Consider the following 25470-nt stretch of genomic DNA (forward strand, 5'->3'; position numbering starts at 1 on the left):
GCACAGCACAGAAGGAAACAGACACAAAGGTTAACAACCCTAGCGAGATGGAGAAAAGGGCTTTAGAGTGGGGACCAAAACAACCCTGGAGCCTGGAGCCAGCTTTGTGGGTGCTTTTGATATAAACATGGTGACCTATGCTCAATCCTCAAGACTCACTTGGAAATCTGGGCATGGTAGAGCACAGTGCTGGGAAAGCAGACAAAGCCATATCTCTGGGGCTCACTGCCCCAATAGTCCAGCCTAATCATCATTGAAGTGATGCCTGAGGTTGACCTCTGGCCTTCCACAGATAAGAACACATACACGTGCACCCTTACACACACACATACACACACATACACATACACACACACATACACACACAGAGAGAGAGAGAGAGAGAGAGAGAGAGAGAGGGAGGGAGGGAGGGAGAGAGAGAGAGGGAGGGAGGGAGGGAGGGAGGGAGGGAGGGAGGGAGGGAGAGAGACCCTTTGGAGATAGGTATAGAATACATTTTTAACTGATCTCAATCTCCATGCAATATTTTTGTAGAGTCCACATTCATCACTCCGGCTAATAACAGCCATCATTCATTATTACAAGCTAACTTTTCATCTAGAGGAGACAAAGATCCCAGAGACCATGTTTACTTGTGTCTGTCTGCTGCTGAGCTGAATGCCTGCCACTGTCCACAGTTCCTCCATATAGTTTGCTTACAGCTGCACTATAATGAATAGATAGGTGCTTTGGGTTATACTTCCTATTCGTCTCTCTGTTGTTTATGAGGTTCCCTTGACACTTTGCAGGCTCTGTTAGTTTAGAAATAACTGTCATGTTTGAATATTTTTCATTAAATAAAGGATAGTGTCTTTAAAAGAGAGAAAAGGGGGCAGAAGATGTGGCTCAGTTGGTAGATTGCTTGCTTAGCATGCATGAAGCCCTGGGTTCAATCCCCAGCATTGAATAGATGTGGTGGCTTATGCTAGGCATTTCATCAATGGAAGGCTGAAGGCAAGACGACCAGACTTTCAGGATCACCTTGGCTCCACAGTAGATTTGAGGGCAGCCTAAGCTACATGTGACTCTGTTCAAAAAAAAAAAACTAAATAAAAGAATATACAGGAAACTTGATCTGTTTCTTATCGAAAAAGAATAAGGCCTGAAGTTGCAGCTCCACAGTAGAACACTTTCCTAGTATGTACAAAGCCCTGGGTTATATTCCCAGCATAATTAAAGAAAAATATACAGACAGACACAGCTTATAAGATAAACTAGTTGGTGTACTACTTGTGAAGAAGTAGATACTAGCTGGCCATAGTGGCACATGAGGTACATGGAATTCAATGAATTCCAGGCCAGTTTGATGTGTAAAGCAAGCTCCAGGATAGCCAGGACTACCTATAGAGACCCCATCTCAAGCAAATACACAAAGTACAAATGAATAAACAAAATAGCCACAACTAGATCCTAGAACACATTTCTGCTTCTAAAGTTGTAAAACTCAAGATATATGCTATGCTGGATCTGGCCTCATCAAAGACTAATGACTGATGTGCTCTCCTTTCCTTTCCTTTTGAAAACAAGTGCCCATGATCTTCTCATCCTTGTCTTAACACTGCATGTTTGGAGGGCCATTAGGACATATGAACAGTCTTTTCAGTCTATGTTTCCAAAGCAAGAGAAACTCGTATGTGGGTCCAAAACAGTGAGCCTTTTATGCCATGGGTTCAATTGCATTTCAAGGAATGCAGTGATTTGTATTTTGCATGTGGAAGAGAATGAATTGCTGTGGTCAGAAAGTGCCCTGTGGTATATATCATTTCCAAAGGTGGCAACCAACTGGTCTACAGCCTGGATGTGTTCCTGGATGTGTTCATCTTGCATATGTATGGCTCTCTTAAACCAATAAATAAAATGGATGCAGCAATCTGGAATGCCAAGTCCCAGGTTAACAAGTCTCTGAGCTTCTTACCTGTTTCTTTTGTGGATCCAAACACAATATAAAGAATTAAAGTCCATTTACAGAATTCTGTGAGAGGCCCAATCACTCCACACATTTCATTTCCCTCAGTTGGGATGCTGACTGTATTCAATTCATCCTGAATCCTCTGGCCTCAGGTAATCCAACCCCCAATTACTACACAAGTTACTGGCTGTCAAACCCTACTTCAAACCACAAATAAGTAAATGATTTTTGTTTTCCTGGTTACTAAACTGTGAGTGATAGATTATGTAACAATAAAACCTGAAAGACATGTTTAAATGGTAGAAGTGGCAACACACTGAACAACGTAATTTAATAAATTTACTCAAAGACTTCAGTATTTGTGATTTTTGTTTACTTATTTTCTCATAACCATTACTTAAAAATAGTCAAAGTGCTGTAATTGGATGAATAACAGACATCAGGACAGCAATAAAAAGTGATGGTAAGTTCTGCCAACATGATTTGTATGCCAAGCAACAAAACTAATTTGATCCATGACCCATAAAGGACATTTAAACATAAGCCAATGGCCATGTACCTGGATAAGAGCTCAATGCAAATCACCATGGTTTTATTAATATAAATAAAAAGACATTAAAAATTACAAGAATCTTTTTCATTTTTACTTCAGATTATTTGATTCTTATCTACCCATAAATGACAGAACCAAAAATACATAACTATCTTGGGAAGTTTGACTTCATTATTTTAAAAAGTTTGCTCAGAGGCCTTGAAGGTGAATTACATAACACAATTGACCAAATACATGTCTCAGCAGACAGACCACATACTACATGAAACAGACTTGAAGGCCATGCTGTTGAAAGATGTTATGATGTGGATGGTACTTTGGAGCCATGTGGCTTAGCAGTGGTGTACAGAGAGCCTTTGGTAGACAATGATGAAACATGATATTGCCCTGAAAAAAAAAAAGCTGGGGTGCTTGTAGTAGCTGAGTGACACATGACTAATGATGGAACATCTACCTAACTGCATAAACATATAACTGTCCATGAACTCTGGGGGAATGTGGAAAACTGAGCTGATCTGGCCTTGTGGGATCAGGACAGTAAAGAGTGCATAATGCACATAAAACCACTGCAGTTATAGAGGATGTGGCTTACCTGACAGGCTGATGGGTGGGTGTGGTTAAGGTCCCAATGGGAAGACACTATGTCAACTGATTTTTTGGCCATGTTGAGTAAGTTCATCCAGCCTTGGAAAAGCGGTAAGTGAAATGGGGCATCTTCAGAGTAGTTAAGGCCTTCAGGAATGTTTTCCACAAGGGCGATTCTTAGAAAAGATTTTGAAAAACAAACAAATAAAAGCTAGTCAGATTTGAAGCCATTGATCTCTCTTCATACATGCATACAGAGAAACATGGAAAGTGATCTTTAAGTTTTCTGATTATATTTTTCTGACAATTTATGTTTGTTTACCGAAGGCCTCTTACATATTCCCTACCCTAACCTGAGGTATTTTAAAAATTAATGATGTTTTTCCTTAGTGCTCACTCATATTTCAGAAAAATATAGTAAATGCCACTAATGTTGTTTTAAATTACTCTTGAAAATGAAAATATACCAGGGCTTCTTATAAAAGTTTTTTTTTTTCCAGAAACATATTCCTAATGATTCCCCTGGAACAATCCAATTTTTCTATAAGATACAACTCCCGGAAGCTGTTTGAGAGCATGGATTAAAATTTTCATATCTGTGTGTCTAATACAATGTTGGATATATATTGGAATTCAATAAGTGTAGTTATTATGGCTTAACATTTCTATTGGTACTTCCCAGCTCAAGGAGAAAAGCAACAGTGAGAAGAAAGTGATAAACTTCCTGGTTCAGAGTTTCATTGAAGTTAGCTATAAAGAATATGTTAAATGATAATAACCATAGCTTAGACAAATGCCAATCAACAGCATCCTAGCAATCTTTCTGCTTTATTATTTTTAATATTATGGAAACATGTTTACTGTGGGCACCTGTCTTTGGCATTGCCCTTCAAACAACTTTTTCCACTATTGATTTAGGTGACATATAATTTCATTTTGTTATTTATTTCTGAGATTGCATTTTAATAACTACATTTATCCCTTCAATTTGCTTCCTCCAAGCCCTCTCATATACCCTTCCCCACTCTCCTTCAAATTCATATCTTCTCTTTCGTCAGTTGTTATTGAAGACACATAGACTCTTGATGAAAGGGTGAATACTTTGTTTCCAGTTTACTACTTGTATATTCTTCTATAAATGGAGAAATCCCCAACCTCATGAAGTCATGTGTTAAATGTTTCCAGAACAATGATCTGGTTTATTCATGGTTGAATTCCCAGACACAGGTGCACAGCTGGGGGCTGGGATGGAGCTCAGTGATGGGTCATGTACTTATTGTGTATGATACCATGGGTTTGATTTTAGCAACACACACACACAATCAAAACTTGATAAATAATTATCAAATGGTTTTTAGCTTTCAACACAGAATTTAGCATTTCTTAGTAAACTTATTAACTGGTATTCTTTTGAGATTCCATTTACCCATATTCAGAAATAAAAAAAAATGTTACCAACAAAATGGTCTTGTATAATAAATGAATCTAGACTATTAGAGCTAGACTAAGGTTTTGTGTATGTGGCTCAAGTTGTTCTCTGTGTTGGATGTAATCACTTCACTTCTACCTATGGATTTGCTGTTTGTTGATTTCCTAATAGGGAAAGGGGAGGATAATCAAGTCACACAGAAATGACTGTGAAAGCTCTCCTTGCCTCCCAGGAACTCACTATGTAGTGGAGACCCTGTCCCAGACACGCTGACTTGAACAGGAAGCACACTGCTGTGAGAGGTAAGATCTGAGTAAGAAGGTTGATTGGAATATGGGCAAAGAGGAAAACTCTAACTCTGGTTAGGGACATCTGGAATTGGAGGAGGCTGGATGTGATATGAATCTGAGATACTTTGCAGAGTAAGTCAGAAGAAGATATTCAGGGTCAAGGGAACCGTTTGATGTATCTGAACATTTGTGAGTTGGTGAGCAAGTAAGCAAGTGAGGCAGGAGAGTGTGATTGCATCTTATGAGGTGGAGGAGACTGGAAGTATCCATTGAGCAGATACCATGGAGGCTGTGAACAGAGAGGAAAAGTTTTGATGCATTTGGGAGCAACCAAATGTGTTTCCAAGGACTAGTACATGCATGTGACTTGAAGAGAGAGATGGAGAATTAGATGGTGACTAGAAGAGGGGAGTGGAGGTTGAAATCCTTTTGGCAAGAAAAGCAGAATGTTTGAATTAGGTAAACGGGAATAATAAGAGGCATGCAGCAGGCCTTTTAGAGGCCAAGTCTTCAATATATAGTGGTATTATGAGTAGAGGAATGTGCAAATGAGAAACAGACAGATCACATGGACTCTGATTTCCTGCCGGGACAGCATGTTGTCTCTGAGCTGGCTCTTCCAATGTTCCCCTTACAAGGACTTGTGCCCTTTTCCAAACCATCTTCTTCCACGGTTGGATTAATCTTTTAAAAGAGTAAATTGGCCTTTTTCTGAGGTTGTAAACCACAGTTGCATTTTTCTTCCTTCCCTGCTCATCTCTGTGGACCCCAACATAGCAAGTGCACTCCTAAGTCCCAACTCCTATACTGACAATTGAGTGATCTCAATAAGATGTCTAATTTCTGATTTAAACATCATTTTTCTTCAGGCTTCCCTACACTCACAACATTGAATGACATTTCCTTATCATCAGTCCTCATGGTGACATGTTCTTCCCCTGTCATCCTACACATCACTCTAAAAAATATATCCCATGTCCAAGATTGTTTTCCTAGATATTGTGTGTGTGTGTGTGTGTGTGTGTGTGTGTGTGTGTGTGTGTGTAAAGGAACATGCTCCATTGGTCCAGGAATATAGATCTGTACCTAGCATATTGCACACAAGGTACCCAAAGAATCCATATACTTCTTCCATTAAAATCTGAACAACTGGAAAGATGGTGATTAAGTCAGTTAAAGATAATAAGGAACTTGGAAAAAGAGGTAAAATGGTACTTGATGTATTTATAAAGGTAGAAAAGATGAGCAGAAAACCACCTTAAAGTCTGATGTAAAAGAAACGCCTGTTTTTCTGGTTGGTAGAATGTGAAACAGATGAGAAGATTCAAATGGGGCCACTAAAGAAGGAAGCCAAGCAAGCCAGGCTCAGGAGAAACAAGTGTTTGAGAAGTCAATGTGAGAGAGGGTTAAATGCTGTCTACTCCAAAACACACAGAGGCAGTAGACAGTGCCTGAAGGTAGATATTTAATTCCAACCACATTTGAAGTCCAATTATCTGTTAGTAGAAGCTAGGCTGAGTGTGAATAAATGACTCAAGATCATAACCAGCTTCAGGCTCCCTGACACACAATGCACATATTTCAAAACCATCCAACAAGCATTAAATCATCCCCTATCAAGCTGAAAACACAATGAAGGTTATAGAATGATGGTACATCTGTAGATTGCTCGAAGTCAAGCCATTCTTTGCACTGTTCCATGTGGCCTCTGCTGGGCATATAAATAAATCAGCATTCCAAATTTAATTTGGAAACCATGGTGTTCTTTTCATTGAATCTATACACAGAACTCACGGCTAACCTATGAACTTGGATTCTGACATTTTTGTTTTCTTTAATCTCTAATTGAAATTTAGCATTCCCTTTATGTATGAACAGAGGGGAGAAATTTTAGCAGAATCTTTTTTTGGACAGTGTTAAGAATTTTCCTAGCTTTAAATCCCTGTTATGGTAAGCAGAATCAGGCAAATCTATGAGTTCATGATCAGATAGAGCTATATGTTGAGATCCTGTCTAAATTTTTATTTTATTTATTTAATTTTGATATTCAGGTTGTTTCTATTTCCCATTGAAAGCAAGAGCAAAAAGATTGTAAGAGTCAGAGGGAGTAGATTTCTTCAGGAAAACAACATTGCTGGATATGACAGTGTAGTTGCACATGTACTCACAAAGGCTAGGTCTGTGTTTACTAGACCCACACAAGATCAACCCAGTCAAAATTCCAGCAGGGATGAGGGGGCTCTGAAGTCCCACCCTTAGCTGATAGTGCTATTGCAAGTTGATGGCTGATGTGAGAGTAAGAGTCACTTCTCTTCAAGGATGCCAGACCTGAGAGACTATTCCCCATGCTCTAGTAAATGCTCCCACAACCATGCACATATAAGGAATTCTAAATGGACTTGGTGGGTACCAAAATAAAGGAATGGGGATGGATAGGAAGAGGAAGAGAGAAGTTGAAGTAGGAAAAAAAAAAGGTAGATGGGGGGATAGAGGAGGATTTGGAGAGGAAGGAAAAAGAGTTAAGGGTGGTGGTGGACTGGGTCCAAGAATACTACATGCATGTATAAATATTAAATAATTTAAAAATAATTTTCATTTTTGAAAACATGATGTCATGTACATTACTATTCACAGTACAAGACAAGAATAAGGAGTATGAATGGTGAGTGGTACACCATATTTTACAGGAAAGATTGGCTTTCTAAGGTGGTCTGTGCATTTTCTACAAAGTCTTCATGTTGAAATATCAATATCAGTGTTGTTCACAAGTGAGAATCCTGGGAAGTTGCTAAATCTGTCCCTGTAATCATATGGAACCTTATTTGTCATGGTTAGTGGAGAGAAAACAGATACTATAAATTCAAGAATAGTAGACTACTGTGTTCTATGAACTTCCCAAAGGCAGTTTGTCCTGACAACATGGCTACCTCACATTACTCTCAAGATGATACAGATATTGAACCTACAGCTTCACTATGTAAAAACAAACACCAAACACACACACACACACACACACACACACACACACACACACACACACACCAAAACATTCAAACAACAACAAAAAGAAACTGGTACTAGTGTTGACCTGAAGATGGGATCATTTGTGACTGAAATGTTAAAGGTGAAGTTCAATTCTTTGAAAACATCAATTTTAACTACAGATATATTACATTTAAAAACATTAATGGTTTGTGATATTATCTCTAGCACAATAATAAGGTGCTGTGTTCTTGGAAGTAAAGATGCACCCCCACTTGTTAGACTGTCCCAGTACCACACCTGCAATGGACCATATCATGGAACTGTAGGCAACAAATGCCTTTAAGGATGACAGGCTCTGAAGGATGACACATGAGTGTGATGCAGATGGCCACTCCTATTTCATACCTTAAAGTAGCTCCTGCACAAGCGTCAAAGATGACACATGCAAGAATCCTTAAAGAGTATTGTAACAGGGAAAGAAGAGGTTGGGAGGAAGAAAGATGAAGGAGGGCAGGTACTAGTGGGATTGGTACAGAGACAGAGCAACTCGCAGTAGGTAAGATAAAAGGTAATGACATGCAAGACATGCCATAATGAAACCCAACAATTTTTAGAGTTAATATACACTAACAATGGAAAAAAATGAAACCTCAAGAAGCCATTAATTATCAAGGGAAATAATCCCCTTGCTTAAATAATACTTGTTTATTTTTATAAGGTATATATATATATATATATGTGTGTGTGTGTGTGTGTGTGTGTGTGTGTGTGTGTGTATGTGCGTGTGCACGTGTGTGGGCACACCATGTACCATGGGGTGTGTGGGGGTCAGAGGACGACCCGAAGTATCAGCTCTCTTCTTACACCATGTGGGTTCCAGGGACTGAAGTCAAGTTATCAGGCTTTGCAAGCAAGGCTCTGCAAGCCAGATCCAGGTCACTAGCTCAAGACCAGCCTTGGCTAAGCACCAATACCTTGTCTCAAAGCAAAATAAAATAAAAACATACACACACACATACACACACAGATACATACATACATACATACAAACAGGCACCACACACTCTAAAACGTAACAAAAAAAAAAAAAAACAAACAAATACAAATGAACTAAATGGGTAAAAAGCATTAGAGAAATAAATAGATAAAAAAAAATAAATGGTGGAAGATTTAAAAGCTGTAAGCAAGAAGCAAGAAGTGACAAGGGTTCAGATTTATCACCTACTTGTCTTTTGTTTTCTGGAAGTACTGGGAATTGAACCCAGGTCCACCGCATGGCAAGCAAGGACTCTACCTGAACTCTACTGAAATGTATCCCAACTTAGCACTCATTCTTGGCCTAAAGACACAATCATGAAAAGTTGCCTCTCAGTAAGTTTCTGGAGACCCAATAATGGGCCTAAATAAATCAACCATTTAAGTAATTAATTAAATGATTACAACAGAGGATCTAAAGAAGAACCTGGAATCAATTGAGTAATTAAAAGAAATAGCAGCAACCAGGAAACATGATAAAACCAGGAGAAAAGTGTTAGCAAAGAGAGAGCATCCTCTTAGCTAGAAGACAGAGTTAAAATTCACAGGAAGTCATTTGGCTACCAGAAACCAACATGCACATATTCTGTTAAACACATTGGTGTACACAAAATAACTTTGTGCCCATCAGTGCCCATCTGCAATTGTAACCCACTCAAGATTCTTCCCATGTTTGAAATTGTTTATCTATGACCTTCTATCCAATGAAAAGTGATACATAGAGAATTCTCAACCGAACAATCTCAAATGTCAGAAAGACACTTAAGGAAATGCTTAGTCATCAGGGAAATGAAAATCAAAACCACTCTGGGATTCTATCTTACACCGATCAGAATGGCTAAGATAAAAAAAAAATACAAAAAAAAAAAAAAAAAAAAAAAAAAAAAAAAAAAAAAAGCCCAAAGACAGCTTATACTGGAAAGGATGTAGAGAAAGGAGTGCAAACTTGTACAGCCACTGTGGTAAACAGTAGAGCAATTTCTCAGAAAATTAGGGATCAACCTACCTGAAGACCCTGTTATACCTCTGTTAGGTATATACCCAAAGGAGGCACATTCACACTACAAGGACATTTTCTCAATTATGTTCATAGCAACATTATTTGTAATCTCCAGTTCTTAGAAACTAGATGCACCTCAACTGAAGAATGGATAAAGAAAATGTGGTACATTTACACAATAGAATACTACTCAGCAGTAGGAAACAATGACATCCTAAAGTTCACAGCCAAATGGACAGAACTAGAAAAAAACATCCTGAGTGAAGTAACCCAAAACCAGAAAGACAAATATACTGTGTACTCACTCATAAGTGTATACCAGACATAAAGCAAAAGATTATCCAGCCTTCAATCCACAACCCCAGAGAAGCTAGAACCATCTTCCAGAAACAGATGGAAGCAGATGCAGAAATCCACAACTAACTAATGGGAGCTCCCAGAGTACAATCAAAGTGAGGGAGGAGCAATAATATGAACAAAGGAGTGAAAACCATTATGGAGAAACTCATAGAATCAGCTGACCTGAGCTAGTGAGAGATCACTGACTCAGGTCTGACAAATGTGGAACCTTCGTAAGACTGAACTAGACTCCCTTAATATAGGTGACAGAGGTGTGACTGTGACAATATGTGAGGACACTGGCACTGGGTCCAAGGTCTAACACCAATGTACAAACTGACTTAGTGGAGCCCATTCTATATGGAAAGATACCTTGCTCAGCTTAGACACGGGCAGGGGTGCAGGGGGTAGAGAGGTGCCTTGTCCTGACTCAATGAGATGATGGGACAGACTTAGTAGACTTCCTAGGTGAGGCCTTAATCTCTCCAGCAAGTAGGGGGAGCAGGAGAAGGGGGAGAAGGAACTGGAATTGGAATGTAAAAAAAATCAATTAAAAATTTTAAAAATGAAAAGTCATACATAATTCTTTTCAGCTATAGACACATTGAAAGGAAAAAAATTGGTGGAGGACTGTACCTGTCATATAAATGAATAAAGATGTTTTAAATTTTAAAAGGGGGCTGAACATGATGGTACATGCCTACAATCTCAGTACTTGGGAGGCAAGAGGATTGGGAGATCAAAATCAGCATATGCTGTATAGTGAGACTCCTGTCTTTCAAAATAAGAGGGGAAAAAGTAAAAAACTAAAAGCATAAACAACACAGTGACAGCCATGTCAAGAGCTCTCAAGATGGCAGGTGATGTCATTGCTTTGGAACTTGATCCCACCTTGTCATTTCCATGTCAGAAGTTTGTTTCTGAAACATGTATTGATAACTTTATTCCAACCTGATTGATACTCCTCACAATAATTTGCATTTTAACTATAAGTTAAAGTCAGATCCACAGATCTGACAGATTTATCTTGAGGTCCCTAGCATGGGAAGGGTTAAGAAGCTCTCTTTAGATGGGTGAATCTTTGATCACTGATCACTGATGATTATTGATCTCCTTTTCCTTATTTCACACAGCCTTATTTCTTTAATGTCTGAGGTCTTGACAATGGAAAGGATTTCTAAGAGAAGTGTGTCAAAGCCAAATGTGGTAATGCCTAATTGTTTTGGTCAGTAGAGAAAGCAAGACTAAGGAAAGACCAGAAGAAAGTACTGGAGAGAATTGAAGAGAGGGAAAATAAAAATTCCCTGGAAAGTCAGGAAACCCAGTTTTGTTTTTACTTTTAGTGAATATTAAATCATGAATTTAGAGTAAAAATATAAATGGAGACAGCACTCAAAGTGAGGGGGGCAGGCTTTGGCTTGGTAACAGATTCCAGGGGACTATGCCCCCACTCCACCCTAAGGTGGTCTTCTTTGGTTCTTTTCCTGAGGGTCTTGATTGCACCCTCTGTGTTTGCTTACCATCCCCAGCTAGAAGAGGTGCCTAGAAATCAACTTTGAAATGATTTGACTTATTGCTGTGACCTATTATTTTATTTCCTTTTACAACCAACAGCTGGCTACTCTCCAGGGGCCCTCTCTAATTAGGCTGTGCTCAGAACTCATTTGCATTCATTACCACCCCAGCTCTATTCCCATGAAAGGAAAGAAGGAAGTAAGCAGAGCTCATTAGAATGCACCTGTGGGCAAATCCCTGCCATGCCTGCTCTGTCTTTAGGAAGATTCAGCTTAAGGCCACAGCACCTTCTGACACCAAAAACCAGGGAGCAAAGGCTGGAAGGACATGATGCAGCCAAAATCTTATGTCTCTTTTCATGGTGCTTTAAAATAAACTAAGGATGATGTGAACTGTGGGAGCTGAGGGAACTAGAGGAACAGATGTAAGAAAAGCCCATTTACCTTCTATTACCTTAGCAATAAATTAAAACTGATCTCCCTTATTGATAGTGCATATTTATTCTCTAAACTTACTGTGATCATCAACACTTTAAAATTGGGAACTAAGACTGTACAATCTCGTGTGTGTTTGTCTGTGTGTCTGTGTGTCTGTCTGTCTCTCTCTCTCTTTCTGTGTGTGTGTGTGTGTGTGTGTGTGTGTGTGTGTGTTTGTGTGTATGAAGTGAGGAACATGCTTCATTGATCCAGGTTTGCATCCCCCATACCCATATGAAGTTGGTACAAAGAGACACCTGCAGTTACTAGTTTTAACTGAGCTTTGTTGTTTTCTTGAGAGGAGAACTCACTGTGGCGGACAAGGTGGATTTACACTTTCCTCCTCTTGACTCAATCTCCCAGGAGTTGGGATTATAGGTTTGTTCTGAAAGTCAAGTTTTATAAATAACCAAAACACAGTATCACACAAGATAGAACATTAATATGGGCTGTTTGACTAATACACAAATGTCCTTGTCCCAACAGCATTCTTTGTCCATATTTCTTCATTCATTTGTTGTTTCACTTGGTGTACTTACTTGCCATGTCTTTTGTCTCAGTCAGTCCTGGAAGTACACCAGCCTTTTAAAAAGTATTGTCTGTGGCACTGATTTCCTTCAAGCTCCCAGGCTACTTAGTTTGCTGAATACTGCTGGACTTAGATTTGCTTGATTTTTGTCTCATGATTAGATTTGAGTTAAGTATTTTTGGCAGGAACATGGCATAGGTATTGTATCCTTCTCAGAGTGTTACATCAGGTACTGGGAGATACTGGTTTCTCCCACAGGTAGTGACATTAAGTTTATTCATGTGTTGGTAATTGTGTCACATTTCTCTAGCTGACTAGACCTTTCCCCTCTATAGCCAATCATTTGTGCACAGCTGGTCTAAGTGGAAGAAATAGTTGCTCTATGATATTTCATTTGGTGATCTAATATGTTTCCATATATGATTCTTGATTGACCAGGTTTACTGTGTTGATTGCAGACTGGCATTTTATTATTATTATCACTTGTGTATTTGTTACTTAACAATCCACTATAAAATCACCCTTACATATATTTAAAAATTATTTCATTAGGATAGACTCCTTCATTAATTTTAAAATTCAAAGTACTATCATCTATTATTCTCACTCATTTCAATGCTAAAATTGTTGTACTTATTGCTGTTAGTGGAAGTCCTGGAAATTGCATTTATCTTGTGCCTTTAATTTTCTTTATTTCTTCTCTCTCTCTCTCTCTCTCTCTCTCTCTCTCTCTCTCTCTCTCTCTCTCTCTCCCTCTCTTGTAGGTGAGGTTTGAAGTCACAATCTCTTGCCTTAGTTTCCTAAGTCTTTAATGTGTGAGCCATAAAACCTGATTTAGTTTTACTTTTAAGATTTAATTTTTATCATTTTTGATTATGTGCATCAGTGTGTGTCTGCATGTGGATATTATGTACTCGAGAAGCCAAAGGCATTGGATCCCCTGGAGCTGGAGCCATAGGATGTTGTGAGCCACCTGATATGATGCTGGGAACTGAACTCAGGACCTCAGTAAGAACAGGTGTTTCTAACAAGGAACCATCTCTCTAGCCCCTTGGCTTCTTCTGCTTTTGATGCTTTTTCTCACAAGGATTTTCACTAATTTTTAAATTGATTTCCTTTGCTTGTTGGTTTGAGTTTTCTCTGTACTTTTATTTTTTTTGAGATAGCATCTCCTAAATTTCCCAGGCTAGCCTCCAACTCATGGTCATCCTGCCTCAGCCTCCTCAGTGTCAGTTCACCAGTGCTGGCTTAAAATGATGCTCAAAGAGAGCAGCTGCAGAGAGCTTGTGCTGAGTTCAAGTTGACAACTGCAGACCCCCTTTTCTGCAGGGCTGGCGATTCTGGTAGATAAAAACCTAGAATTGTTTTAAGTGAACAACAACTACGGGTGTGAGTGTTGCTGCTACATTAGAGAGAGGTACTATGCCTGTCAATCATTATAATTGTAACTAGTATGCTCTGCAGATTATAGTTGGAAAGTATTTGTATTAGTCAGGGGTCTCTGAATCTATCATCAATCAATCAATCTATCTATCTATCTATCTATCTATCTATCTATCTATCTATCTATCTATCCTCTCTCTCTCCATGTATACACACACACACACACACACACACACCAAAATCATATAAACCAAAATAAATCAGAATCCTGAAGAAGTAGGCTCTAATGCCAGAGAACAAATGGATTTGCTAGCAAGAGCGAGAGGAACAGGCAAAGAGAGAGCAAGCTTCCTTCCATGTCCTCTATACAGGCTGCCAGCAGAAGGTGTGGTCCAGATTAAAGGTGTATCTTCTCTGGATTAGAAGTGTGTCTTGCCACTTCAAATGATTTAATTAATAAAAAAGAAATCTCCTTTCTTAGCCCTGTACCAAGAGCAGTGTTGCACTGACTTGTGTCTCATTGATACTGGATAGAGGAACAGTTGACTGTTGACCTCCATGGGGTCCAACACCTTGCTCAGATATATTCTCTATGCCTTGAGAAGACTCCTCAGACCCTTGAGAAAACTAGGATCAGGAAAGCAACCTGAGGAAAACAGCATTTTTCTCAGTAAGTACAGTTGCACGTTAGTTGCTGGCACTACGTGGAGACTGAAAAACAAGGATTTTGAACAGGAAAAGTGTGAAAGCAGTGGCCCAGTAGAAGTGAGAAACTTGGAAGTCATGAGGTACCTCATGAGCCCTTCAGCAGCCTTGTCCTTGGAGACTATCGTTGCTCAGAATGGAGATGATTTTAGTGGCTGTATTCCATGCTCACCACGCACAATCAGCAACATCCTTAACATGTGCCATCAACAGAGGTTTAAAATAGTCCTTCCAAATGTGCCTTTTCACAGCCCAAATGTGGCTGGAGCTTCTTCAGAGGTGATGAGTGACAGCATTGTGCAGGATGATTGAATAGATTCTATTGGTTCCCTTTCAGGTCCCCAATTAAGGGAGCAACAAACATACAAGGGTGTTTCTTGACATATGTTTTGCTTCCCTTTCTACTACTGTGATGAAACACTTTGACCAAAATAACCCGGGGAGAAAAGGGTTTATTTGATTGACACCTCCATGTCACAGTTCATCATTAAAGAAGTCAGGGCAGTTCTTGAGGCAGGAACCATAGAGGGACAGTGGTTTCTGGCTCATTCTCTCACTCATTCACCTGCCCCTGCTTAGAGAAATGGTGGACTGTAAGCTGTGTCAAGTCAACAACAGCTAGCCAGGGCAATGGACTAAATAAGTTTCTGTCAACTGTATGTGCATAAAGAATTTTAGCAATCAAACCTAAATTTGAATGTAACATAACATTATCTTATTTTTTAAATAATTCAATTGAGAAAAACAACTTCAAATGGTTTTCTAAGACAAACTTGACTTATTAAATGTTTCTATGAGTCCAGAAGCCTTTTTTATTGAGTCAGTCTCTAAACCAGGCTGCCTTGCTAAGAAGCTGTCGCTGAAGGTGACCTGAACTTCTGTCCTTCCTGCCTCTTCTGGGATTATCTCCAGAATGCTGGAACTACAGGCATACATCATCAGTTATAAGCAATTCTGATTTTTAAAAAAATAATCAAGACAAACTTCTCTACATATGCAGGAAGCTTTCCATGTATAGGTTAGATAGACTCAAATGCTACAGATGGTCCTCAGGATAAAGCAAGCCCACTCCTTGTGGCTGTGTGCCCAAGATCTCCAGTTCAGGGTCAGCCATTATTAGTAGCAGTTATTTTCTGCCATTGAATACATGCTCATGGACCCACCAACTTGTCTTCTTCTTGTACTTATCTTGAAGACAACAAGACTCCAGGAGGGGTTTATTCAAGAGTCTGAAACTGAGGCTCCCCACAGCCATTACACTTCTCTTTCTATACTTTGTTGGAGAGATGACACTGAATGCCGCTAATGGAGGGCAGAGGGATGCCTCCAGAAGCAGTGCATAGAGAGGAATGACTTGACATGCTTGAAACAGGGAGAGCTCTACTGTCTTGTAAACAGGAAAAGAGTCAGCACCAGCATCATGGAGAGGGAAAACTTTCCCAGGCCAGCAAGAATTGAGATAAGACTCCAGGAGCAGGGCCCCAACTTTGTGTATTCTATAATTGAAGGGACACAAGGCTATGTAGATGGGTTCTAGTGATAGTCAGCCCCAGAGTAAGAGCCCAAGGACTCCAACTGAAAAAAACTATAGAATTTTGCAAAGCCTTGGGCAGTCAGTGTTGAGCCTAAAGTTCTACAGTCATCGGCAGGTCACTAACACTTGTAGCTCAGTGAAGGTTTGCTAAAATCTGATTTTTAAAATGATTGGAATTCCCAGTGCATGGAGGTTTAGGAGCTGAAATTCCTATCTGTATTCATATCTGTGACACAAATGCAGCCCTTGGCAGACAGGTAAGGTGATCCTGAGTGTTACCTCCTGTGCTCTAGCCTTCTCCATGAACTATGACAAAGGAATGGTTGGTGACACACACAGAGCATCCTGTGGCTGCACCTAGCCAAGTAGCTCATTGTGACAAGGGATAAAAGGTCAATAGAAAAATACCTCTCCACCCAGTGCTGTCTTTAAAATATAATGTATACCATTCTACCTGCATAGATGAGAATCTGCTTTTCTAAGATAAAGGGAAGACAACAGGACATTTGGATCTGTAGTTTTGTTGGGGTCAGGGTCTCACTACCTACTCAAGCTGGCCATGAATTCCCGGGCTCAATGATCCTGCTATTACCTCCTGACACTGCGCTCAGCATAATCCATGCTTTTCTCCTATGCAAGCCAACTCCATCAGGGAACAAACAGGAAACTCTTACCACCAAAAATATCACATAAATGGTAATATAAACTTGTTTCATTTTAGTTTTTGACCCAGGGTCTCATTTTATAGCCTTGCCTGGCCCTGAAGTCTCATGTCTCTTGCCTTAGCCTCCTGAGGGCTGGGACTACAAAACCACTATGAATTTTTAACAGAAATAATGCATGTACCTATACAAAACATCTTTTTAAGTACAAAATGCAAGCAGGAAACCTGGATGAGACTTAAATCATCTTATGCAACCCTTACAATAGCATCTGCACACCAATTCCCTTGTCAGGAGGTGGCATTTCCCATTAACTTTTTGATAGAGAAATTGCAGTAAGCTTTCCCAGAGGATGGATCAAAGGAGCTAAGTCTTGTGTGTCTTGGCCAGCACTGCTATTTGCTCTTGTCTCATTATTGGTTTATAGGGCAAAGCTTCGTTAGATGGCTTATTTGTCTCTCGTGAGAGATTTAAACGTTACCGAAAAGGAATCCTCCAGGTTCCAATGGAGCATCTGGTCTAGATGAAGAATATTATGTAGGATCCTCCTCTGTTTTAACTGTTTCAGTAGCATGCATGCAACACACAAAGAGCTGCACAAGCTTCGTGTGTACAACTGTTTGTCAACAGACAATGCCTCTCATCTTAGGAAATGAGCAATATCGAGAACGTTAGAAACTATTGGAAAAATGCACACAGATGCCATTATAGTCATTTAATTTTAGATGACAAAATGACAACACCAGCAGTGATGATGATTATGTTGAGGATAATGGTGATGAGGATTATGGTCGCAGTGGTGATAGTAGACATCAATGATTGAGGAGCAACATGTGTCAGGTATGCAATCCCATCATGTGTATGTAATGTAATATTAGCTATTCTATTGATCTTTTTCTTTTTATCTAATGGTCAGATAAAACATAAAAGTTGCACATATTAACAGAGTATCATGGGCTGTTTTCACACAGGCATCAAGTGTGTAATACATAAATCAGGCTAAATCTCCTCTCTGGCAATCAGCATTTCTTTGCGGTGAGTACAGTCCAACTCCTGTCTTCTAACTTGAAACACGTACCACATAACTGCCATGCTAGAGCACACCCAAACTTTTTCCTCCTGTTGAACTGCAGCTTTGTTCCCATTGGTCAGTCTTCCCTACCCTCTGCTCTCATGCCCTCACCCATCTCTGGTAACCACTGCTCTATTCTCAACTCCTATGACGTCAACTCCAATTCCTTTAGACTCCACACGAGTGAGATCATGAGGAGCTTCTCTTACTTAATATCATGAAATGATTCCAGAAACATCTAAGACATTGCAAGTGACAGGATTTTTGTTGTTGTTGTTGTTGTTTATTTTATTTATTAATGTATTTTTTATTTTACATGTCGATCCCAGTTCCCTCTCCCTCCCTCCCTCTTACCCTCTCTGCCCCCTCACATGCACCCTAACCACCCTCCCATCCCATCCCCACACCCCAATTCCACATGTAGGGCAATGCCATCCAGGTGGGGTCATATAGATCTGCCAAGTCATTTGAAGTAGGGACTAGGACTTCTCTCCTGTCTCTAGGTTAAGGCAGTATCCCTCCATGGGGGATGTGTTCACAAGGTCCTTTTGTGCACCAGGATACATCCTGGTTCCACTGTTTGAGGTCCCTTAGACTGCTCAGTCCTTCTGGCTGAGACCCATATTCAGGGGGACCTGAGTCAGTCCCATGCTGGATTCCCAGCTATCAGTCTGGGGGCCAGTTAGCTCCTCCTTGTTCAGGTAAGCTGTCTCTATGTGTTTCTGCAACCTGGTCTTGTCCTCTCCATCTGCATCTGGATTCTACTTTGATTCAGTGTTTAGGTATGGGTGTTTGCTTCTGTTTCCAACAGGTACTAGATGAGGGCTCCATGATGGTGGATAAATTAGTTGTTGATCTCACTATCTGGCATTTATGGTTACCTTTCCATGGTTGTCAGTTGTGGTGGCAAGTGACAGAATTTTATTATTTTTGTGGCTATATAGAATGCCCCAGTGTATAAGTATTACACATTCATTTTCCACGCATCAACTGGTAGACTTCTGATAGACTTAGAGATTGTTTCCATGTGGTGGCTATTGTGCATAGTGTTATACAACTGAAAAATGGATAACATGGAGTGTTTCTCTTGACTATTAGTTTCATCTCCTCAGGCTATGCTCACAGAAGTGGGATCGCTGGATCGTGGTGAGCCCAGATCTTAGGCACTGAGGTGAAGACAATGGCACCTGGGCAACAGTGCAATGGATAAAGACCATAACCAGTAACATAACCAGTTTTCAAAGCTCATTCTGTATGGTGCCGATGTCTACCTTGTTTAATATCTTCCCATTGATGTCCTTTTTATCATTTGTACATATGTGATCATGTTAGGCAACATGTAAAGCAGCCTAGTGGGGGCTAAGCAAGAGCAAGGGTGTGGGTATGAGTATAGAAGAGTGTTTACAAACCTGCCTTTCCCTTTGTTTCCCTTTTGCCAGCTAATGAAACATATTATCTCTATCAAATATTGTCTATACTCCATTAATAGATTGATGAATTTTTAATACTGTAAGTACTACATTAATTAGTCGATTCTAGTTACAACAGCTGTTAACGATCTTTCAAAAGACTATTCAATGTTCTCAGGGGTATAATTTCTCTCCTTAATGTCTCTATGGATTTTAACACATCTAAAACTTATGAACTCTATTACACAGTATGATGGAGTTATTAGGTTAGTATAGACACAAGAAAAATTAACATTCAAGTACCTTCTATGAAGTTGCTTATAAATATGTAAATATTTTAAATAATGAGCAATAAACCTTTCATTCGTATTCACATTATAATTAAAATTTTAATTTAAGTAGCATCCTAGAAGCTATAAATTTTGGCTCCTGATTCATTTCCAATCACTTTCTAATTTATATTTTCTCTTCTTGCAACAAGACTATGAAAAAAATTCAATCTTATAATTCTCTAATCTTGAAAATTTAAAAATTCATAAGGCAAAATTAGAATCTGTGTAGGAGATATTGAGGTTGAGCTTGCAGTCATAGGAACTTGACTCCAGACAAGTATCTGTCTCCCACTCAACTGCAACTCTACCCAGCTATGCTATGATGAGGGCACAGTGGACTCTCTGTGGGGTCTTTCTGTGTAATATAAAAATGTAAAGCATTATAAATAGTAATGTAAATATTATTCATTTTTAAATTAATAAGATTACTTAAACTCATTAAAATAATGAAAATTTAAGATGTATATTATATATAGGTAAGATTCATGTATATAACATATATGGATATTGTATTTATATATTATAGTTACATATAATATCAACTATAATGTGCTAATAATAATGATACCACAGTAAGTGCTGATTGTAGGTTGACATATGTTAAATCAAAAGGAAACATTCATTTCTTTTTTAAACTTTTCAATCAGGGTCTTAACTGTGTAGCCCAGGTTGGTCTCAAACACTAGCCCCAGTTAAACAGCTTAACCTTTTCTAGCTGTTACTACTGGGAGTAGCTTACCAAATTAGTCATCTTAAACTGTTTAACCACTCTTTAATTCATTTCTTTCTGTTTATACTATAGGGAAATAATATCATGATCAGACAAAAGACACAAGACACAAGACAAAAAGAAAAAAAAAAAAGGAACAGTTCCCATTCTTGCTTACTCAACCATGACCATGACCATGACCACTAGCACCAGTGGACAATCAAGTATCCTCTTGTGAATTTGTTACTTTGGGCTTTGGAGAAATGTGGGGTAACAGAGGCAAGGTGCATGAGGCAAGAATTAAGGACACTAAAAGCCTGTTTTGAATCAAGAGAAAATGAGTTTCCATGGAAGGGAGAACCACATTCAGCAAATAGAATTTCACCTAAGGGCAGTTGTACATTAGGAGAAGGAAGCTATGGAGAATGTTCTGGTAGCATCTGTCCTTCAGGCTTTGTTACAGGAGTTGCCTCTGTGTGAATATATCCTCCCTTCCCTAGTTCCCTATATAGAATTCAATCAGTTATTTCTGATAACGTTTCAGGATGAAAACGGGAACTTCCGAGGCATCTCTAGTTCTTCAAAGTGGGTATTTTGAGCAAGCTTCTGTCCGAGAAGAACAAATTGGCTGAGGATGTTCTACTAAGACCATGGAAGCAAATTTCACCTGGAGAACTTCAACAAAACACCTTGGTGAAAGACAAAATGAGGTTGGCTTGGTGGTTCACACCTGTTATCTCAGAATTCAGAAGGCTGAGGCAGGAACATCACCTTGAAATTGAAGCCAGACTGGGCTGCAGAGGGAGTTTAAGTCCTGCCTGGGGTACAGCTTGGTTTGTAATATGAAACCAAGTTTCAGAGAAAGAAATGTAAGAAATAAAGAACAGAATAAGAACAACAAATAGCAGCCAAAATGTGATTTTGAGTCCATACTTAAATGCCAAAGTTGATTTGGTCATGGGATCCATTCATTCATTCAAAATTTTTTATTATTTTGACAAAGAATAACACCTAGCAGAGCATTTGAGCAGCAATGGTACCAACATTCTGCCAGAATGTGAGATTCCATCTCAATCAGGTTGAGTTCCCTCCAAACATACTGTGACAGGCAGCCTGAGATCTTGGCACCTGTCTTAACTTTCTGTCTCTTGTAGGCTATGTGCAGGTCTATATGATTTCTGAGATTTATCTATCTTCCCAGGTAGACTAATGGAATTCTTTTATTTCTTTCCAAGCACACCTGATAGAACCAAATTTCCCTGAACTCCAAGTATAGCAACAATGCCTTTTGAAATGACTATGTCTGTTATCCTGGCTTTTCCATGCCATGGATAATGACTGAGTCTCTGTAGGAAAACACTAGGAATCTTCTTTCTTGCAGTTCTCAGGTGGTCACAGCATCTACTTCTGTGTCTACAGGGAAGAGGGCAGATGCTGGGGAGAAGTAAGGATGGAAACATGGAAAAAGCAACAAACCCATGCTCCAAACATACCGATGGATGAGGATACAAGAAACTCTGATTTTTGGCAATTTCAGTGTCTATTTTCAAGGTAGAAAGTGAAGCACTGAAAAAGCTTTTTGCAGTGGTCCTCAACCAGTGGGTCATGACCCTTTTGGGGGTCACATATCAGATATTTATATTATGATTCATAACAGTAGCAAAATTACACTCACATAGTAACAACAGAATAATTTTATGGTTGAGGTCACCACAACATGCAGAACTCTATTAAAAGCATTAGGAAGGTTGAGAAATGATGGCTTATTGCCTTTCAAAGGAGCAGAGACAGCTTCAGTTAGAAGTAGGTCTGGCTTAGCCTCTGACTTCCAGGAGCTCAGCCTAGCAATCCTTCGTTACTGAGCCAATGTGTAGTTATTTAGGTGAAACCTTAGGGCAAAGTGCGCTGACCATTCTTACACTGCAAACAGAAAGCCTCAGTGGACTCAGAGGCAACACCTCAGGGTGGGACACATTCACATCTGTATAGGTAAATGAAGTTATTCATACTTTGCAAGATAAAGATAAATAAAATCCCAAGTGAGTAGCCAATTGTTATTTTAAATTATTGCTATCACCAGTTATTTTTTATTGTGTATGTTTAGTGTGTGTGTGTATGAAGGGCATATGCACTGGTCAGAAGAAAACTTGGATCACTTCTCTCCTTGTCCCATGTGGGTACTGGGGAATCCAACTCAGATTCTAAGGCTTGGAAGCAAGCACTTTTATCCACTGAAGCATCTTGCCAGCCCTTGTTTTGATTTTTTGAACTATATGTAATGGATTATATTTTCATGCAACGAAATAGCTTCCAGAGAAGGGAGTGGAGACACATTCTCTGGAATTTCATAGTAGAACAGCTGTTGCACTTCAGTGGTTAAGAGTGGTTCACACAGTACAGGAAATGCTGCTGCCTGCTGCCCCCACCCTACAATTTCTGATTCTGCTTCTTAACCACTTTCTAGGACACATTACTGTTGCTGCCCCAGAGCCACACTCTGAGAACCATTGGTTAAAAGCCCAGCCAGGGACTGTGGGGTTTTGTGTTCAAGTCCACCTTGTTACCTTTTGATTCCAGGCAAATTACATAATTGTTCCTGGTGCTGACTGATCTTACTGAGGACCCTTGTATGTGGCAGCTCATTTTCCTTTTTAAAAATAGCAAATAAAGTTCTTTTTTCCCCTGCAGCATGTGTCTCTAGTCTCCCTCCCAAAACTGACATCTGAATGATACACGTTTGTACCGGTCTTTCTTTGAGCTGCTATGGTGTATCCATTATCCACAAAGAGAACATGCTGCTGGATATACCGATGAGGCCATTGGCTGCCAAGCTTCAGGTTTTCCCAGATCACACTTGTATCCAAGTTTTCAGAACAGTTTCCCTCCTTGTCAGTCACCTAATATCTAAAGAAATTGTCTTTATTCATGATGTGTAGACGTTGCACATTATCTCCCACATATGGCCGCCCAGGTTTTATTTTATTTAACACAGTCACATGTGACAAAATGTAGAAAACTAAAGTCACCTTGTTCTCGTCCCAATTTTCAAGATCACCCATGTTCCTTGTAAGTAGCTGTCATTCCCCACATTCTGGTTAAACAAAGAGCCTGATTTACTCATTTCCAAATATTCTCTCTCTCTCTCTCTCTCTCTCTCTCTCTCTCTCTCTCTCTCTCTCAGGAAGAACAAATACAATGAATTACTTTGCAAAAGAAATGCACCACCTTTATAGAGAACATCCTTCATAGTTTCATTGTTTTTGTAGTGGAGGGGGCAATGAAGCCAGTGTCAGTGCTAAGGCATCGTAGAGCTTGCAAGGTGACAAGGACTTTGGGGACAAGATGTCTTTGAAATACTTCCTCAGCCATGGTTTTCTTCTTTTCTGGCTACCATGACTATTAATGAGGTAACATATGAACTTTAAGTTATTAATTATTTAATAATTAACCAATAAATTAAATAGGAACTAACTTTATAAATTAATCTATAATTGAGATATAGTCAATGGCTTGTCAAATATTTTTTATTAGAAAAAATATTAAACCTGCCCTCCTTTCTACTCTGATTTGGACAGTCAGAAATAGGAGCTTGATTCAAAGGTTGCTGCTTCATCTCAGCTGCTTTCCTTTAAGATTTTAGCCCGTTTCCGTTTTTCAACTTTATGAAGCAAGAACCACATTTCGTGCTAAGCTCTGCTTCTGGAGATAATCTTGTGAACTGGGTCAGAAGGCAGTTAAAGAAGAAATAGATTCATAGCTAAGAACCTCATTTAAAAAGAAAGAAAGAAAGAAACTTGGCCATATTCCATGTTCAAAATAAACTAATCTCTATTCCGGGGAAATCACAAGATATTTTTGAGGAAAGTGCCAAGGAAGTAGTTCACGGAAAAGGAGAGGGTGGCGTCCGACAGCTTGACTGACTAGGATGTCATCCTGCTCCTCTCTGGGTGGAGGGTCAGTGAAAATTCACCCTCAATCAATGATTCTAAGTACTATGACTAAAGAGCACATCCCAGGTGAAGGAGGTATACAAAACCTTTGCCTAAAGTCAGACTTGGTAGCCTGCTCCTGCAATCCCAGCACTGCTGAGGGAGCAGAGGGAAGATGAGAGCTTCAAGTTTAGCATCAGCTATCTAGTGAGTTCCAAGTCATCCCGGATTACAGGAGACCCCAGACCAAACTAGCAAAAAGTTTTGTTTATAATAGAAACTTTATCTGTCATTTGAAGGATAGCTGTGGAACAGGGACGGTGGAATATTCTAGAAAAGTGGCTTGCCTAGGAAGAAGCAGAGAAAAGGTCGGGGAGGGGAGTAATAGTGGCAATTAGACAGACAAATGATGCGTCCCAGGGCTGTGGGGACAGAGTTAAGAAGGGGCTTGGTTTATAAGCACTCCTTGCCATTATGACTAAGGGAGGCAGGGCAAGCAAGGTGGTCTGCAGCACACATGTGTGTTTTGAAGACTCTGGGACCTTGAGAAGCTATGTGCTTCCCTTGCTGTAGGGGAGGTGAGCTTTGCTAACTTTCAGACTTCCCTGCTGCCGCACCTGCTAAGTACTGCCAGAACTTAAACATCAATTGTGAGACCACAGGCACAGTGAGGTATGGAGTATGACTCTCACATGTAACTTGGGGACACTCTGTCTAGACACATTGAAGCCTGCATTTCCTCACAGGCCTTCTAACTGAAATGGCAACATACAGTCAGTTGCCATTATTGTAAGCTGACATAGACACATCAGTGGAGGGACCAGGCAGAGCTGGGGGAGGGGTGGTGCCTCAGGAGTGGGGCCACAAAAAGACTTCTAGTTTCAGAAGCCTTAGATCTGTATCAGGAGAGCTATCACCAACACAAGCCACTGGAATGGATGTTGCACACAGACAGAAGTTGGACCATGTGCCAGCCCTGGTTTTGGACCTGAGGTGTGTGAACGAGTCATAAATTAAGCTGAGATGAGATGAGGGGATGGGATGTTTTAAT

General features: G+C 39.7%; 1 protein-coding gene across 4 annotated transcripts in view; it reads right to left on the reverse strand.

Annotated features, from left to right (window-relative positions):
* Pld5 (phospholipase D family member 5) overlaps positions 1-25470 on the reverse strand; it is a 297142-nt gene that overhangs the window by 125256 nt on the left and 146416 nt on the right. For all 4 annotated transcript variants that reach the window (XM_051186375.1, XM_051186376.1, XM_051186374.1 and 1 more), the window contains exon 3: positions 3094-3262. In XM_051186375.1, coding sequence (XP_051042332.1) covers positions 3094-3262 — 169 coding nt within the window. The remainder of the gene's footprint in view (positions 1-3093; positions 3263-25470) is intronic.

Source organism: Phodopus roborovskii, unplaced genomic scaffold, assembly GCF_943737965.1.
Source record: "Phodopus roborovskii unplaced genomic scaffold, PHOROB, whole genome shotgun sequence".
In the NCBI taxonomy this organism is placed as follows: Eukaryota; Metazoa; Chordata; class Mammalia; order Rodentia; family Cricetidae; genus Phodopus; species Phodopus roborovskii.